Here is a 17,085-nt window from a genome sequence, read left to right as displayed (position 1 = left end):
ACCCCGCTCCCGGGAAGGCCTACCTTTCCCACCTTCTCCCACGCCGCTAAGCTAATGGGGCTTTTATTATTATTGTTATCGTTTGTTTGCTCGCTCGCTTGCTTGTTGCCTGGGCTTTTTCTTTTTTTTTTTTTTTTGAGGAATCGCTCGCGGGGGAGGAGGGCACGACGCAGCCGGGGGCTCTCCGTGCGGCACCCACGCGCGGCGTGCAGGGGAGGACGAGCCCCCGCACGCCCAGGGAGGCAGCGCAGCCCCGCTCCCCCACCGTGCCCGCCGCCGGGCGCGGGCAGCGAAAGGGTTAAAGCGGCGGCGGGGGCCGGAGCGGCGGGCCGGGCTCCCCGGGCTGCGGGACTCCTCGCCGGGGCACCGCCGCCCTTCTGCGAGGCGAGGGGGAGCCCGCACAGGGGCCGGCCTGCGGGGGAGGGGGGGTAAAGCGGGGTTTTCTGAAAGATGCACACAATGCTGTTGGTTTAAATGTATGGTAGCTTTCTCTCCAGTGTCATTTGAATAATTCAGTGAGCCCCACTACCAGCTGTACTTCTGAAGCCTCTTCCATTCTTTTCAGCATTATAATTTTGGTTAATTTTCAATTTTAGGCCCTACGTCTCTGCAATTTGTGTATGAATAACAGAATAATTTTCCTCTTTTGTTTCGCCTTTCCTGTTCCTGAATCTAAATAAAGATGGCTTTTTAGTATTAAAAGTGGAAGAAAATTACAGGTAATTATCTTTGACGGTAAAAACGCTGTAATCAGCGGGCTACATGAAAAATTACTCTAATTATGGCTGCATTTAAGAGAATGGAAAAAAACCTTCTTGTGGATAAAAACCTTAAATTGTCCCCAATGTCTGCTTCAAATTGGATGGCACTGCAGCTGGAGGCTTTGTTCAGAATTGATCCTGGGGAGCTCTGAACCCAAAGTTTCACAGTGGGAAGGGGAAAAAAAGAAAAGAAAACATTTTTCCTAATGTAACAATACGAATGGTAGAAAATGACAAGACTGATCGGTTTTAAAGCACTCTGAAGACTGACTGAGCGTGGAAGTTGCTCAAAAAAAAAAAAAAACCAAACCAAAAAACACCCCCCAAAAAACTGGTATATTGGTAAGTAGTCTTTGCTTTGTGTCTAATTATAGTGACTGTCCTTTTGCACGACTGTATGTAGCTGTCATTATATGGAGCACTCTGAGGATCTCTATTGACTTCTGATAAATGGCTCAGTGGTTTCAAGGTTCATAATTTGAAGGATGCCCAGGTCTCTAGCCATTAATTCTCGCAGTATGGGGCACCCAGCTTGGATGAGGAAAAGGCTTTTCATTGTCAGTTGTTGCTGTGCTTTCCACGAGCCGGTGCGGCTGAAGCTGGCTGGACAGCGTGTTGTGTGCCTGGGCACCTCTCAGGGCTTTGCAAAACATTCCTCAGCTTGCATTGTCTGCTCTTTGAAACAAAGGAGGGCGCCTCCTTTCTTAATAATTTGGAGTCTCCAACCTTTGGGAAGAAAGACAGGGCTCTGAGCTTTCCCTCGGCGAGAAAGCTCAGCTAAGCAGCGGAGCAGTAAAATCGCAGCAGAAATGGCCGGGTGGTTAGGAACTTCGTCTAGGCGTATCTTTGTGGACTCGGTACCTCCTGTCTTTGAGTCGTAGCCTTAAAACCAACTAAACCACCAGCTACCCCACCCCACTTCATCTTTTCTTTCTTTGCTTGCAGATATATGCTTTGTAGGGGTGTCTGTGCACTCAGGCAAGCTGGGCACAGGGATCCCTCTGCCCGGACTGATCTGGGGGGCAAGTCGGGGCAGGTGGGGATCCGCTAAGGTGAAGAGAAATAGGAGCCAGGCGGGCGTTTTGTGGCTTTTACTCTATATATGAAAGAAGACAAAAACATACAAAGTATATGTACAACTAAAATTCAACAATATATACAGAAAGGTTGCTCGGGGAAAGGTCCCTCTCGCTCAGTGGTTGAGGCTGCCGCCGGGCAGCGCTGAACCGTCCTTCCCCAGCCCGCGGCGGCGGGGCTGGCCGCGAATCCCTCGCTCTGTCTTGGCTGCTCGTCTCCGGGAGACTGTCCGGTGTGTGCGGGTGCGGGTCTGTGCGGTGAGGGGGCTCTTCGAGTGAGAGACGGTGGTTTCTTCTGAGCCGCAGCCCATTACATTTTGAGAAAGCATGCAGATTTTGCTTCGTGGTAATGTTCCAATCTTACAGTATATTTGCATTTTTTTTCAACCAGTTCTTCTTTTCCCCCCCCTCCCCCAATCTTAATTTTTTAAAAATCGCTTCTTCTGTCTTTTAATCCTTTCCCCAGTTCGGATTTGGTGAATAAAAATGAAGGAGCTTTGACTAGTCTCTCTTTCATCATGTAATGTCTTTAGCTCATTAAACAAGTAAAAACGGCTGCCATGGTAGATTCAGGTTCTTGTGGGCAAAGTCTGTAAAAAGTTTGTTTTGACGTATACTCCACAGAGAAAGAGGCTGGTGCCTTGGAGTCCAAAGGAAAATATCCTAAAGAGAAGTGTCTTCTGTGCGCCAGAATGAAAATTGTGTCTTTCTGTTCAAGATCAATCGCTGAGGTTACTTAAAAAAAAAAAATAAAGCCACTCTGTCTCTTTGCCGCATCTACAAGTTCACACAGAGCCTGTTAGCTGGCACGGCTTGGCAAAGCAGGGGAACTTCTTGCCATGTCGAGACGAGGCGTTCTTGGGAGATTATTTCTCTTGGACAATTCACATCATTTGTGGTCTCTGCATTGTGTCTTGATGTGGAGAAGAATACCAGTGAGAATAGCCAGGCATGTAGCTGTTTGGAGGCATATTGACTCCCTTGGCAGAGGCTGAAACGTCCCAGACTGGAGGCAGAGCCGGAGAGCGAGGGGAGAGGGCAGCGGAGCCGGGCAGAGGGTCGCTCTCGTGGGGGTTACTGCCCTGCTTCAGCAGCTTCTTGAATTTGGAGCGCTTGTTCTGAAACCAGATCTTCACCTGTAAAGCGAAACGCATTAGATATTAGGCTGCCGTCAGCGCCCAGGGCACAGCAGGGAAGACCCTGGGGGCCGGGGCTCTAATCTGGAGAAAGTCTTGAGGGCACACGCCAGTCGGGTGTGGAGCTGGGGATGGGGAGAGGGGAAGGAGAGGTGGCTACGGCTGCTCTCGGGCTTTGGATGCAGCTGGAGAGAACGGGGGAGGCAGAGCAGAGCTGGAAAGCGGGAGGGATGCAGGTTTTAACCTGGGACGTTGTTTTCCCTGAGCAGGCCAGATTGTTGTTTCCCTGAGCAGACCATATGCTCTGAGGTCTCCTGTTTTAGCACCTTATTCAGAATTTTGGAGGTCATTTGATCGTTCGGGCAAAGTGTTGTCAAACATGGGCAATCATATGATTTTGTGCCAGGAGACAAGAGCCAATAGACAAAGGGCATCTTACAAAGAAATTGTGCTTCTGAAATCCTCACGATCAGATCAAGCAGTCCATGCTGATGTGGCAGGGGAGGAGGCATAATAGAACCAGGATTGAGGCTTTATATTAAAATGGATTATTAAATAAATAATATTTTTATTTTCTCTGTAAGTAATAGTATATCAACATTGCTTTGGGTCTCATCCTGCTCCTAACCCAGCAGAACTCCCGAAGAGGGAGCTTGCACTCGATAAGGTGTACAAGGATCAGGCCCACTGGCAGGTCAGAATTATCATAGCAATTATATATAGGTAAAATATGTATACAGAATGTATTTTTTTTAATCAATCAAACATAGAAAACAAATTTCCCATGCGTATTTGAACTTTGCAATCATAATATTAGGGGATAAGCAGGGATTCTTCTCTAGCTGCAAGATCAGGAGCAAGAAAGAGAGACAGCAGTGAGACAGAGCGTGCATGCCGAGGGTACTAAAATCCCATTTGCAAAACCATCAGGCCCATTCCCATCATTAATGTTTGCCGAGTATTTAAAAATCGCTGTCTGGAAGAGACTGTTACCAATGACATTGATAAAATCCTGAGGTTGTTTGCTAGGCTCATAGATTCACATGATAACATTTTGCCCGGATTGATCCCATCTATCCGTGCACTTCTCCACAAACCCCAGCCTGGTAAGCCTGTAATGCCTCATATGTCTTTCAAGCTTAAATTAGCAGAATGGCACAGCTACTCCAACCACACTTAACTATGGCTTAACCTGCCATAATTTTGTACACGGCTGTCTTTGATCTTCAGATCTATTATCACCTTCCGTACATTTTGCCCAAGGCTAACCACTGCATTTGCGTTAGTCATCCAGGGTGAATTAACTATTGATTTAACAGGTATTTCCTAACGCGTTCCTGCTTTCCCCTCTACCTATATGCGGTGCGACGAGGCAGCTTTGCTTTTAGCTCTACCTCAGGCCCAGCGATTCCTTGCCTTTGTTTTGTTCTCCTGTTCACAGCTGGGCAATTGCATCTCAGTGCTGGAATTATCCGAAAATATAGGCAATTTTTTAACGTTATGTGAGGCATCGGAAGGGAGCGCTTGCTGGCAGTCGGCTGAGGGAAGGGAGCTCGCAGCTCCTTCTGCGGCTGCCCGATCTCTGCCGCGCTCTGGGTAAGTCCTAGCGTAGAGAGATGGGAACCGTGTGCTTTACCTTTTCTACCGTTCCCGACAGAGGCCAAAATGTTTAGGGAGCATCATACTTTGCTTGGCCTTTGTTGCTCGAGCAGGATTTCAGTGATTCGGAATTCCCAGTAATTACCTGTGTCTGGGTAAGTCCTAATGAAGCTGCCAGTTCAGCTCTCTCTGGAAGTGCCAGGTACTGAGTCTGCTGAAAGCGATGATTTAAAGCCTGGAGTTGTAGACTAGAGTAAATGGTTCGAGGCTTCCGAATCTTTTTCCCTTTTCCATTGAATCTGATTTCACCGTTTTCAATCACTGTGGTTTTTTGCTGATCTGCAAGCAAAACAACACAGCTGAAACATCACCCTCCTCAGCTATTAAACGCGGGTATTTTGGCTGCCACGGCTCCTAAAAACGCCAAAGCCCGTCCCGACGCCTGTTTAACCCCACGGCGGAGGCACAGGCTGCATCTCCTTACAGGCACGCGCGGCACGGGCTGCGCTTGGGAGCTGCCGGCAGGAAAAACAGCTGGCCGGGCACAGTGGGCACGCTCTCCTTCTTCCCGGGAAGAAAAAAAAAAAGAAAAAAAAAAAGAAAAGGAGACATTTTTTAAAATTTAAAGTGCAGCGCTGGCTTTGCGAAGGTATGCCTCATTCCAGGGCCATCCAGGTTTTACTCGGCTAATTGACTTCGCGTCGCCAGTTTGGTGGTCAGTGAATCACCAGTCCGAGACTTTTAACAATGCTTCCCCCCCCCGCACCCCTCCCGTGCCCCTCTGGATGGATATGTGCGTCTCCCTGCAAAAAAGAGAAATACATAAATCAGACGGCCCCCGAGCGGAATGCGACCCGCTCGCCTGGAAACTTTCACTCCTCAGGTGTTAGCAGGAATTTTGCCTAAAGCCGGTCCCGCCGTAACAAAGGAGCGCCGAGCGCAGCCCCGCTCCGCGGCCGCGGGGCGAGCGGGAAGGCGCGGGTGCGCAGCGCCGCCGGCAGCCGCCGCTGGCGCGGAGGGAGCGCGGCGGCCCCGCGCCGGTAGCGCAGCGGTAGGCCCGCGGAGGGGCCGCGGAAAGCGCACCCCCACCTTTCCTCGCCGCCGTCCGCGCACCCGGGGCTGGCGCCTGCCGCGGCGGGAGCGGGGGCACGGCGGGGGTCGCTATGCAGGTGCCCGCGGGGGGGGCCGGGAAGAGGCCCGGGGATGGAGGGAGCGGGGCGAGAAGCTGGCAGCGGGTTCGGGAAGCGGTGCCGGCTCACCTGCATCGTCCGCCCGCGTCTGGCTGGCCGAGCTGCTGTTGTGGTAGGACTGGAGGTAAGGGCTGTGCTGCGAGTGGCTCACGTAGGGGTAGGCGGCCAGCGAGCGGTGGTTGTAGGAGCCGGCGCTGCCGGAGTAGGGCGAGCTGTGGTGGTGATGCTGGTGGTGCGGGTGCGAGCCGGCGGCGGAGTGCAGGCAGTGCAGCGGGTAGTGGGCTCCGGCCATTGCCGGCGAGCTCTGCTGGGAGTGGGGCGGCGGCGGCGGCTGCGGCGGCGGCGGCTGCTGTTGCCCGAACTCCATGAAGGCGGATTTGGAGGAGTCTTGCGCGTCCAGCCCGTCAGCCATCGTAGTCATGGTCATCATCAAAGTTTGGGAGGGAGAGCGCGGTGCTCCCCGGCTCGCCCCCCGCGCTCTGCCTCCTCTCTGCCCAGCCACCGCCGCTCCCCTTACCCGCCGCGGCACCGCTGGAGAGGCGGCGGTGATTTAATTTAATTTCTTTTCTTTTTTTTTTTTTTTTCTTTTCCGCCTTTTTTTTTTTTCCTTCCCCCCCTCCTCTCCAAGGAGCCGTTGTGCGAGGGGCCTCGTTCACTGAGGGAGGGGAGGAAGGGGAGGGCGGTGTGCGGGGTGTGTGAAGGGGGAGGGCGGGCTACTCCCGCCGCTTTTTTGCGCCGCTCTTTTCCTTCATCCCCCCGGCGCGTGGGGTGGGTGTTGTTTTTTTTTTTTTTTCCGTTTTTTTTTTTCCTTTCCTTGGGTGGGTGGGGGGGGGCGCGGAGGGTGGGGGCAGTTTGAGGTGGGAGCCGGGAAAGTTGGGGCTCCGGCGCTGCGACTCCAAGGGCAGGGACGCGCGCGAGCCGAATGGTTCGCCTCCGGAGGGCAGCGCCTCCCTCATTGGTCACTCGGCCCCCTGACGTCATAGCCGGCAGCGCGCGCGGAGCCCGCGCCCGCCCCCCGTGCCCCCCCCCCCCACCCCCAAAGCCGCGCGCGCGTTGCGCGCCCCGCGCGCGGGGGGCAGCGCCTGTCCCCAACCATCCCCGGCCTGTCCCCAACCATCCCCGGCCTGTCCCCATCCCCGGCCTGTCCCCATCCCCGGCCTGTCCCCATCCCCGGCCCTGTCCCCATCCCCGGCCCTGTCCCCAAAACACGCGTCCCCCGCCACGCGACCCCCGCCATCCCCCCACCTCCCCCCCCCCCCCCCCGCCTCCTTGCGCGGTATTTTCGCTGCGGCGAAGCGACGCGCAGCGCATTTTTTCCCCGCTGAACGCAGCAGCGGCGGCAGCAGCAGCAGCTCCCGTAATGGCTTTCAAATATATGCAAATGGCTACGTGCGGTTGGCGGTTTTGGCAAAAAGCTTGATTAGGATATAAACGACCCAAGGAAAAAAAAAAGTGCCTGCGCCCTAAATTTGTCTTTAGATTACAATTCCAGTTGATTTTATTTTATTGTCAACATTGTTAATGATAAAAATAGAGTCGTTTTACAGTTATTTTTACTTTCTGGAAGGAGGCAATTAGACTTCTAATCAGGAATACACAAAAATCTCCCATGATTAACTGCAGTACTTTGTTCAAATTGCTGCTATAAAATTCAGAACAATTTGCCTGTAATGATTATGGACTGGGTTTATTTTGGGAGGTGGAATAAAAGTGGATATAGCATAAATTATCCTCTAATTATACACCAGTGTCGCCTCAATTATCCTCTTATCAAAATGGTTGTCTAACTGCCGCATTTAGTTTCAATTCTCTCCTTTTTTCTATAAAAAGAACTTCATACCTTGTTATTATTAATCCATTTATTATTTGCAAGGGGATTTATATCCGAACATCCAGGTGGTATTACCACTTCTCTTTCAAAGATGGACTAGGGAAAGACATTAAGTTTGATCCAGCACGGCGGAGGATCTCTCTCTCTCTCCTCTCTCCTCTCTCTCCCCCCTCTCCCTCACCCCCTCTCTCTCTTTTTTTCCCCCCTTTCCCTCGCTTAAATCTCCTCGCGTCCAGCTAAGCATGAACTCCAGAGACAGACCCCACCGGAGAGGACTGAGGTAGGAAGGACCCTGCGGAACTCGCTAAGCCTAAAGAAATCCGAAAGTTGCTCTAGATGGGGAAAGGGGCTGGAGGCTTCGGGCTTTGAAAACCAACACCGGCACCAGCAGCCGCTGCTTCCAAAACCTGGCGCAGCCCAGAGACGTCCCCAGACCGATCCCAGGTCTTGACACTGCCTCTCACTGCGACATTCCCTGAGGATTGGTTTTCAGATTCTGCAGATGTTTATATATGTTGGGGTTTTAATTTTTTTTTTTTTTTAACGCGTCGCTTGTGGAAATACTTAGAGGGCTTTAATTTTTCTTTCTGGGATTTTTTTCTCTTTTTATTTTTTTCCCTTTACCTTGGAGTTGTGCTTCCCCACAGCCCGATCATTAGCTCTGGGAAGCCGAAGGATGCGAGCCCCCTCTTCGCATACCGTTGGGCGGGGGGGGAAGAGGGGGAAGGAGGATGCCAAGCGATGCTCTCTCGGTGCAAGGGCATAACCCGTAGTCTCTCTGCGCTTGTAGTTCATATGGCTTGTTTCAGGGGGGCATGGGGGAGGGATGTCTTTTTTTCCTGTGTGGCTGGGATGCTCCGAGCCCCCTTAGCCACCCTCTCATCGTTGTTTCACTTCTTGAGCCCTTGGAGTCGGTTCAGTAACTCTGAATGCAGTTGTAAGTGTCTTGCCTTGTTCTCCGGCTTTTAACAAGGGTTCCACTTTAACACGCGAAAGGGTAACCCGATCCAGGCGTTTACAAATCTACAATGAATAAAAATATAGAGAAAAGGGGAAGAGAAAGGAAAGAATTCCTACTGAGAGTCTTTATTCATAGGTGTAGGTAATGTACTCAACAGGAACAGGTACATTTGGCAGTTTTATTGCTTTATACCCTCCAGCTTGCTGTTAACATCACGAAGGCGTTTTTTTCGCAGGTGCACATACTAGCATTTTCTCCAGCAGCAAGAGCATGCATAACAAAAGATGTCAGAAAATAGGCTGGGGAGTGTTTGCAACACGTTGTTTTCTTGTTTCGAAATAATTCCTGCCTCATAATGGATGCTAACCCCGGAATGGGGGAGAAAGTTGGGCAGAAGAGGAGATCGCTTTGAAATAATACCTATAAGCCGCCTTGGCGGAGGGAATAAGGCGTCTGAGTCAGACAAAAAGGAGAAAAGACAGGGAGAATCTGCAGGAACTGCTTCCTGCGGTAGACAGCAAGCGGAGTTGCATACGCCTCTCTGGCTCAGCCCAGCTGACGGACGAGATGCGGTGGGGCGAGCGGGACGAGCAGCGGCTCCGGCTGCGGGCCGGGGGCAGCGGCGGCGCCGCGGGGATGCGCAGCCCCCGCCGAGCCGTCAGCGGGCGCCGGCCGGAGGGAAGAGCTGCAAACCCACCGCTGCTCTTCCCCCGCCGTGCTCAGACATCCTGCTCTGTCGTCAAGACAGTTGACTCCGTCCAACCTCACACCGATAATTTTCCTCAATTTAATTAGGCCCACCGGGGGTCGCGGGGAGCGTGGGGGTGGAGTGGGGAGCAATAGGGACCCGAGCCGTGCCCTGGCAGAAGCGGCAGCTGCAGGGATGTTTCTTTCCCGAGGTTCAGGCAGGTCCCGGGCCCGCGCTCTGGAGGGGGATGCCAGGGCACCCGGGAGGTCGCTGCCCGCTGGGGACACTGCGCTGCCGGGCACCGGTCCTCCCTGGCTCCCATGTGCGCGCAGCCGAGCTCCGACATCGGCCTCTTTCTGCAGAAATTAGACCTGAATCAATGGCTCTGGACGCATCAGAACAGTGGAGTGTCCATTTCCCAGGGTGGGTGACTCGTGAAAAAGGGGTGGGGACGGGCACCCCATACCTCCTAGTCCCCTTGCCCTGAAGTGCCTCCGAAAGTGAGCGGGCAGAAGTCACGAGTGAGGGGAGGGAGCCCACGAGGGGAGCTGCCTTGCCTCAGCTGAGCTTCCCGGGAGCCGCGCGGGGCCGGACGGGCCAGGAGCCGGGCTGGATGGGGCAACGTGCCAGTCAGGGGGGCCTGGGGACTGTCCTGAGGCGGGGGGCCCTGCACGGCCTCCTGTGAGCACACGTCCGTCCGTGGGAAAAGGCAGCAGGAATTAACCGCATGCCACCCCCCTTCCTGGCTTCCCCACTCTTTCTGCGGCCAAGCCCGAGCTCCGGAGGTCTGGGTTGCAGCCCTGGTCGGGGGCCATGGGGATATGCCCTGCGCACTGTTCTGCGCTCTATTCCCTCCGCACCGCGGGTACCCCCGGGCCCTGCCCGCGCATCCCGAGCCCTCCTCTCCTCACCCCGCGGTGTAATAAAACTAGAGAATGCTCTCCGCAAACCACCCTCGCTCGTCTGGAGAGCAAGGAGGCCTTTGCATCCCGAGCGGGATTAGGGCCAGCATCTCTCCACGCCTGGCCTGGCTGAGAGCCGCGGGGGCAAGGCTACGCTCCCTTTCCCTCTCCCCGCCGTCCTCCCCTGCTCCGCTGACGGGCAGAGAGCGTGGCACCACGCACCGAGCTCCCTGTGCCCCAGGACTGGGTGACTTCGTGCCACCGGTCTTCGGTGTCACCTTAAACCGCGTCGCTTTAATGATGTTTGTGGGTAGCACTTTGAAAGGGCCAAAGCGTGTTTGCGTGGTTTAAGGTCACATTTGTGAGTCGAAAGATGTCACACAACAGACACAACAGTTAGAAGGAGCTGACAAACAACAGGAAACGCGGTTCTATTTTTAGGGTGTAATAGGAAGTTAATGTAAGCGGTCAGAAGCTTCCTATATGCCTCCGAGCATCTTCTGTTCCATTCATTCATTCATCCATTCATTCATTCATGCGTTCAACAACAACAACAGGGGAAAACAAACATTCCCGTTCCGTTCCTCATCCCATCCTTGTCGGGAAGTCCTGCTGAGGTGTTTGCAAGGGTGGGCTCTGCAAGCGGGGTCCCTCTTTCGGGTGGTTTCCCTTGTTTTTTGGTACGTGGGGAGGGGTGCGATAGCTGACGGCGTTCCCCAGGCGAGGTTCCTCCAGAAGGAGTGTGCAGGGGCTCAGGGCTGCGCTCTGGGATTATGTATCCCCTCTTCCCAATTCACACCAGAGTCCGGGGGAGTGCTTTCTGTCTCACACCGGTCAGAGTAGCTGGGAAGGTCCCAGATAAACTTATTTCAGGAATTACGTTGGTTCGTGTGTTTTTGCGCGAGAAGCCCATGTACCCGCGTGAAGTAGATCTTGCAACAGGATTTTTTTTTTTTAAGTGGCAGAGAAATGCTGGGTGGGGCGGGGGGGACGAGAGGGAGGGGAAAAGGCAAATATTAGATTGGTGAGGGATCTCCCGCTTTTTTGGCAACAGTACGGAATCCACAAAGCATTCGAAAGGTGCTCGGGGGAGAGTGGAGGTCTCCGGCAGAGTACTATGTGGAAAATCTCGAGGGAAGCGGAAAGCCAGAAAATATTCCCGCTGGCAGCGATCCGCTCCAGATGCGTTTTTGCGGAGAGGCTCCCTCCGCGATGCACGGGACTTTCCCCGCTGGAGCGCGGCCGTGGCGGCCAAAGGCGCGCCCCCGCCCCGCGCGGCCGGCGCTCCGCGGGTGTCCGCGGCCGCACGACGCTGATGTGCGGAACAGCTGCCCTGCACGGCCCGGCAGCTGCTGTCCTGCCCTGGCAGAGCAGCTTTGCCCACTTTATTTACAGCTCCCAGAAGCTCGGCAAAATATCTCTCCTTGCATCTGCCGATGATTTTTTTTTTCCCTCCCGGTCTCTCAAGGCTGTTTAGCCCAAAACACACGTCCTCCTCTCCTTCTGCTAGTATGTCATATTGCCATCGTCCTAATAGCAGCTGAACGGTGCGGAAAGGCACCCGCAAGAGGAGGTCACCTCCTCACGCTGGAAGATTCTAATTTTAAGGAGAGACTGCGGAATTTGAGCGCTGCCAGCGCGAGAGCAAGAGCGGAGCGGAGGCTCCCCTGGATTTCAACCCACCAACACTATAACAGACAGGCAGGCGTCAATGGCTTTCCATACCGCGAGTGTGAAGGAAGTGGCAGGGAGGCGGAGGGGGGTAAACCCCAGGCCAGCCTCGCAGATGGATCACACACGCCGCTTTCTATATTGTAGCCTGGGTCAAAATAATAGGAGTCAGAAGGGGAAAGATCCAGAGGGAACCAGCCACTGTCTCTTGTACAGATTTGTAGCGAAGCCTTGGCTGTGATTAAAACCTTACAGTAGATTCATTCAATGTGTGGCTCCGTAGAGAGTCGCAGATTGGGGCTTTTTGTTTGGTTAATGTTTTGTTGTGTTGTTGTCGTTGGTTGTTGTCCCTGATGGGGGGTATGTGTATGTGGGGGGTGTATACCTGCTTTAAAATGCAATTAGGTTTCGAGCGAGTGGCTGCTCAGCTGGAGGAGGGAACCCCCGCGGAGGCCCTGGCCGCCCGCCTCTCCCCGCACCTGGTCAGGTGCGCACCCACACCGCCTTCGGTGAAATCCCGGCAGGTCTCCCCCTCTGCCCGCACGGCCAGCCTGCTCTCGCCATACGTGATCCCCGGGAAGGGACCGAGCGGACGGCTGCGCCTCCTTCGCCCCTCCGCTGGGACCCTTACGTGGCAGCGGCGTGGGGGGATCTTCCCTGCGAGGGTCAGGGGACCTCCCCGAACGCAGCCGCAGGTTTGCAGACCGCCGCCTGTGAGGCTTTCACTTGGCAGGAGTCCCCGCCTGCCCGGGTGCTGCTGAAGCAGATGTTTGTTTTAGCGGGGACTTATGTTGTTTTGTTTTCTTTTCAAATGAAAGGAAAAAAAAACCCCAACACAACAACAATTAAATAAAAAACCTTTGTCTGGCAGAACAAGATGAAATGCAATTAAAAAATAAAAACAAAACAAAATACCCAACCCACCAGCGCTCTTAAGTGCCCATCTTGGAAGGGCTCAGAGGAGAATGGAAACTCGAGGCTCTTTTAAGTCATCAGAGAGGCTGCAATTTCTCCTGCGGTAGCGGCCAGTCTCACCCCGAGCCAAGCGCCGCGCCGAGCCCTCCCAAGCCCAGACACGCCGGATTCAGCCTCGGCTCCCCACGGCCACTCGTGTGCTGAGCCGGCGACACCAGCGGGGAACGTGTCACCCCGGCTGCGCTCTGGAAGTCTCGGATTCCGGCGAGAGAAAGCAGAGGCTTTAATTACGGCAAACGAGCGCGGTGTCCTCTCTCTTCAGTCTCTTTGCCTTCGTTTATTTTTAGTACACTTCAAATGTCTACACATTTCCCTTGTTGAGATCACTGCAATTATTTACTCTGCCTTTAGGGATGCATTTACCCAAGCAATGAATGGAAATGTAGTAAACACTGCGCAAAGTCAATGCAGTTATTGAGGTTTATTTATTAGGAAAAGAAGTAAATATCTCGGCTTCACTTGTTTCTTCGGGCAGACTCGTTATCTAGAGTAGATTGCAAGGAGAGATCTTCACTTATTCCCGTGTAATGAGCTTGCTTTATACGTTTGTCTCGTATCTGTATCTAGCTACAGCCTCTTTCTCAGGGTCTCAGCGGACTATAAAAACAAATCTAAAAGTTAATTTAGAAGGATAATCCGGAGGGATGCATAATCTGATCTCTCTATAGAAATTTAGCTAGGTAAGGTCCCGTATCTGAAAGCGTAAAGAGACACATACAAACAGAGCATCGCCTCCAGCAACCTGGATTCCGCCCGCATCCACCGTCCGGAGCGGGAAAGCTGTTGACACTGAGCGCGGTTTCACTGGCAGAGTGAAACTGCTTTGCCGGACTGACTGGTCCTAGTGTGACCACGGCGTTATCCTCCACACCGCAAGAATTATCATTATATTTCGCGAGTTGAGACCGTCACCTTTCTCCACCTGCCTGCCCTGACCCCTCTCCCCCCGCCGTCTCTCTCACGGAATAAAGGCAGGAGGAAGGGACGCTGGGGGACGTGGGCGGTAAGAGCACGTTAGGTATCCGCGGCGTGAGGCGCGGGAGGTATTCCGGGTTTCTGACAGCTGGATCTGAAACAAATCAGATCTGGATTAACTTGCCTGTTTTGTGAATTGTCTGCATTTGAGCAAGCAGCCCTCACCCACTCCGCTTCTGGCAGGTTTTGTTACACGTGCCTCTATAAATATATTATCCCAACCCTCTTTCCTCGTTGGAGATCTCTGTTCAACAAAACAGAAAACAGAACGAGGAGAAGCGATTTTCCTTTTTAAATGAAGACATTTATAAGTAACCTAATTTCGTATCGTGGAAGTAAATTTCATGCTAGGATCTATTTTCCACAACATGTAATCTTTTACAGCCGGAAGACATTTAATTAAAGCCATATTCGGAGAAGTATGGCTTCAAAGCAGTCAGACGACCACATACCTCATTCATATTCAGGATCCGTCCGCGAATTCATATTGTTCTAACGTGGGACATCGCCCCTACGGCATAACTCTGCAAGGCCTGGGCAGCACGAGAGATAACACAAAGGAGGGCAGGCACGGAACAGCACGGGCGCTCTTTACCAGGCGGAGAGGTGTCTGTTTAACCCAAACACCACCGCATTCTGCTTTTCAGCTCTCCACATTCAGTTGGAGGAACTCCCAGCAATTCACATACACTAGCTGGGGGCTGGGAGGAGAGGGAAAAGTCTACCGAGGATAAGCCGGGGTTAAGCATCCCGAGTTGGGTGCTCCCACTTCGTTTCCACACGCTGCTGCCCACTTCATGTCGCCTTGGGAAATACGTGCGTTGGGACAAGGTTTGCTCACACACTTTGCCATCTCCTCAGAGTAAGGCCGGGGATCTTGTGGCAGCCCCATTTCCTAGCATTTTGGGCTGGTGGGGAAGCGGTCATGCAGACTCACACACCCTACAGCTAAAGGGGGATCTCTGGAGAGAGAGGGGATGGCGCCCTGCCGGCACTGTTCACAGGCGTCTGTGAACTTTTATCGCGCTCATACCGTTTGAACGACAAACGCAGTTTCTGTTCAAGTTTTTGCCCAATCTCCTGCTCGACTGTTGGGTTACTCAGCTGAAGATCAGGGACCCCCGAAGGAATGGGGGTGAAGGAAGGGAACAGGCCCTGGTGAGAGCGGGGCTCAGCCTGACGTCCCACGGTCCGCGGGGCTCAGGTGCCGCCTGCCCCCGTCCTTCCCGGCTCTGTCGATGGGACATTAGCTCTTTCGTTGAAATCACTGGTAAAAGCGCCCTGAATTCGGCGAGAGGGGAATCGCGCCCCTCCCTTGCACAATTTCTCTATGGTAACTTTTGCCTCAGCGGGTTCTTGGTGCCTCCCGCCTTTCCCTTGCCACTCCCGGGGCCGCTGGTGCGAAAGCTTTGGTTCTCGGGGAGCCAAGGGACTTGTGCGCTCCGGGGTCGTGTCAGCAAGCACTTTTGTTTTCTTCTCGAAAGGGATGGCAAAATACTTCCAATGAAGCGGGGAAAAGCGAAGTGAAATAAACCCACAACAAATTTTCCCCCTAAATAAATCATTTCCCTGTCCAGCCCGAAGCAAAATTAAACCCGCAGCAAAACGAGTCACCCCTTGAGGCTGCCCTGCCTCGAGTCGGGGCTGCTTCGTTTCAGAGGGGATAAAATTCAGAGGCGAAATCAAATCAGAAAGGTTCTGGTTAGTTTCCTTGTAGTGGTAATTAAAAGTATTAATTGGTTGTGTCGACAGCTTAAAAAGACAGGTGTTGCTTAAAAAGCGCCATTAATCTTCCAGTCATTACCAAGCGGCGATGGGAACCGGACTGGCAGAAGGAGCTGATTGTTTACGAGGGTCTTTCAAGGTTTAAGAATGGAGATTATAATAATACTACTGCTAATCGGACGACTTTCTCCATTCCTTTGAAAAATGAAAATAAATCAAATGGCCTGCCTACAGCCCTCAGCTAGAGCAGGGCAAGAAGTCTCTCATGGGCTTCGACCCGTCTAAGATATTTTAACGTTAATCTTCTGTGCATATATATACGGTTAAAAGTGGGGACAATAATTCATTCTTCCTGTCTTGGGATTTTTTTCTTTTTTTCGGTCAGGTGACCCGTGGCCCGTGAATAAAATAAGTTTTACATAAGTTTTCGGCACAGCAATCTAAGCTTCAAAGGCTCTGACTAGCTGCTTTGTCCAGCGGGCACAGTGAGAGTCAGCGCATGGCGTGTAAAAGTGAGGAAAGGAGTGAATCCAGGCCGGGCATGAGACCCGACCCCAGCGTTTCAAGTGGGCGGCTCGGGGGGTTGTTTGTTGGTTCGTTTGTGTTTTTGGGTTGCTTGGCCACCCAGCCGCGGCTGGCGGGACCGAGCGAACCTCCCTGAGGGGAGCGGCGCGTCCCTGCGCGCACCGCCGGCCTCCGGGAGCCCCGCGCCGCCCTTCGAAGGCGATGCCCGGGGCTTCCCCCGGGGCCCCCCCAGAGAGAAACCCGGTCCCTGCTGCCTCCAGGAGAGTGGGGGCCGGTCCGCTCCCTCTGCTCGGGGCAGCGTGGCCGGGCCGAGAGCCGGGCTCCGGGCCGGGCTCCCCGGGCGCTCGGCGGCCTCCCCGCACGTGACGCGCCGCGGAGCATGCGCGCGGCGCCGGCCCCGACGGCCCCGACGGCCGCGCCCGAGGACGGCCCCGAGCCCCCCGGGCCCCGGCCCGCAGCCGGCCCGCCGGGGCCTCGCGTCCCCACGCCGAGGCGGCGAAGCAGGCTTTGAAGCCATCCCGCCCGTCGGCCTGTTTTATGTCCTCCCGATGGGGCCGTCCAGCCGGCGCGGCCTTGCCCCCGGCCTGTGGCACCGTAGTGAGCGCCGGTGCGTTGCTGTGCACACCGGCCCAGGGCCGGCGGGGGGTTCCGACCACAGCTCCGCACACGGCAAACGCCCCCCGCGCTCCTGCCCAGAATAATCTCCGAGGCCTCCGATGCTCGCACGGGCTGTTCCGCAGCTCTGTGTGTTAGCGAGGGTCCCTCGGCAGCCGGGCGAAGGAGCTGCGGGGGGGCGAGGGCCGGGGCTGCAGCCGAGCACCCGCTCCCGCGGCAGCCTTCGCTCGGGTCCCGGGCCGAGCCCCCTGCAAAAGCGAAGGCAGCACACACACAGCCTTTGCCTACTTGGGATCGCTAATGACTTCCCCCCCACCTCAGTTGTTCTAAAACAACAAAACACAGACTTACCTGAAGTGGTTTTTATTTTCACAACAAGGGATATTCCCTGCATTGCACGCATACACACAACGCATGCACACGCGCTCACACACACACACTCACACACACACACA

General features: G+C 54.1%; 2 protein-coding genes and 1 long non-coding RNA gene across 3 annotated transcripts in view; 1 reads left to right on the top strand and 2 right to left on the bottom strand.

Annotated features, from left to right (window-relative positions):
- The window catches only part of DLX5 (distal-less homeobox 5), a 48,240-nt gene that overhangs the window by 8,306 nt on the left and 22,849 nt on the right, over positions 1–17,085 (top strand). The window lies entirely within an intron of this gene.
- Positions 1,838–6,565, bottom strand: DLX6 (distal-less homeobox 6). The gene is made up of 3 exons (XM_064410784.1): positions 5,832–6,565; positions 4,718–4,911; positions 1,838–2,973 (listed from the first exon to the last, which is right to left on the bottom strand). The coding sequence occupies exons 1-3, from the start codon at positions 6,190–6,192 to the stop codon at positions 2,722–2,724; spliced, it is 807 nt and encodes a 268-aa protein (XP_064266854.1). The 5' UTR covers positions 6,193–6,565; the 3' UTR covers positions 1,838–2,721.
- LOC135294890 (uncharacterized) lies at positions 13,197–17,055 on the bottom strand. Its single transcript, XR_010356877.1, has 2 exons — positions 16,982–17,055; positions 13,197–13,859 (listed from the first exon to the last, which is right to left on the bottom strand). It is a non-coding gene; the product is annotated as an uncharacterized LOC135294890 (long non-coding RNA).

This window comes from Passer domesticus, chromosome 1 (genome assembly GCF_036417665.1).
Source record: "Passer domesticus isolate bPasDom1 chromosome 1, bPasDom1.hap1, whole genome shotgun sequence".
NCBI lineage: Eukaryota > Metazoa > Chordata > Aves > Passeriformes > Passeridae > Passer > Passer domesticus.
The sequence above is the reverse complement of the archived record's forward strand: the minus strand, read 5'-3'. Positions and strand labels throughout refer to the sequence as shown.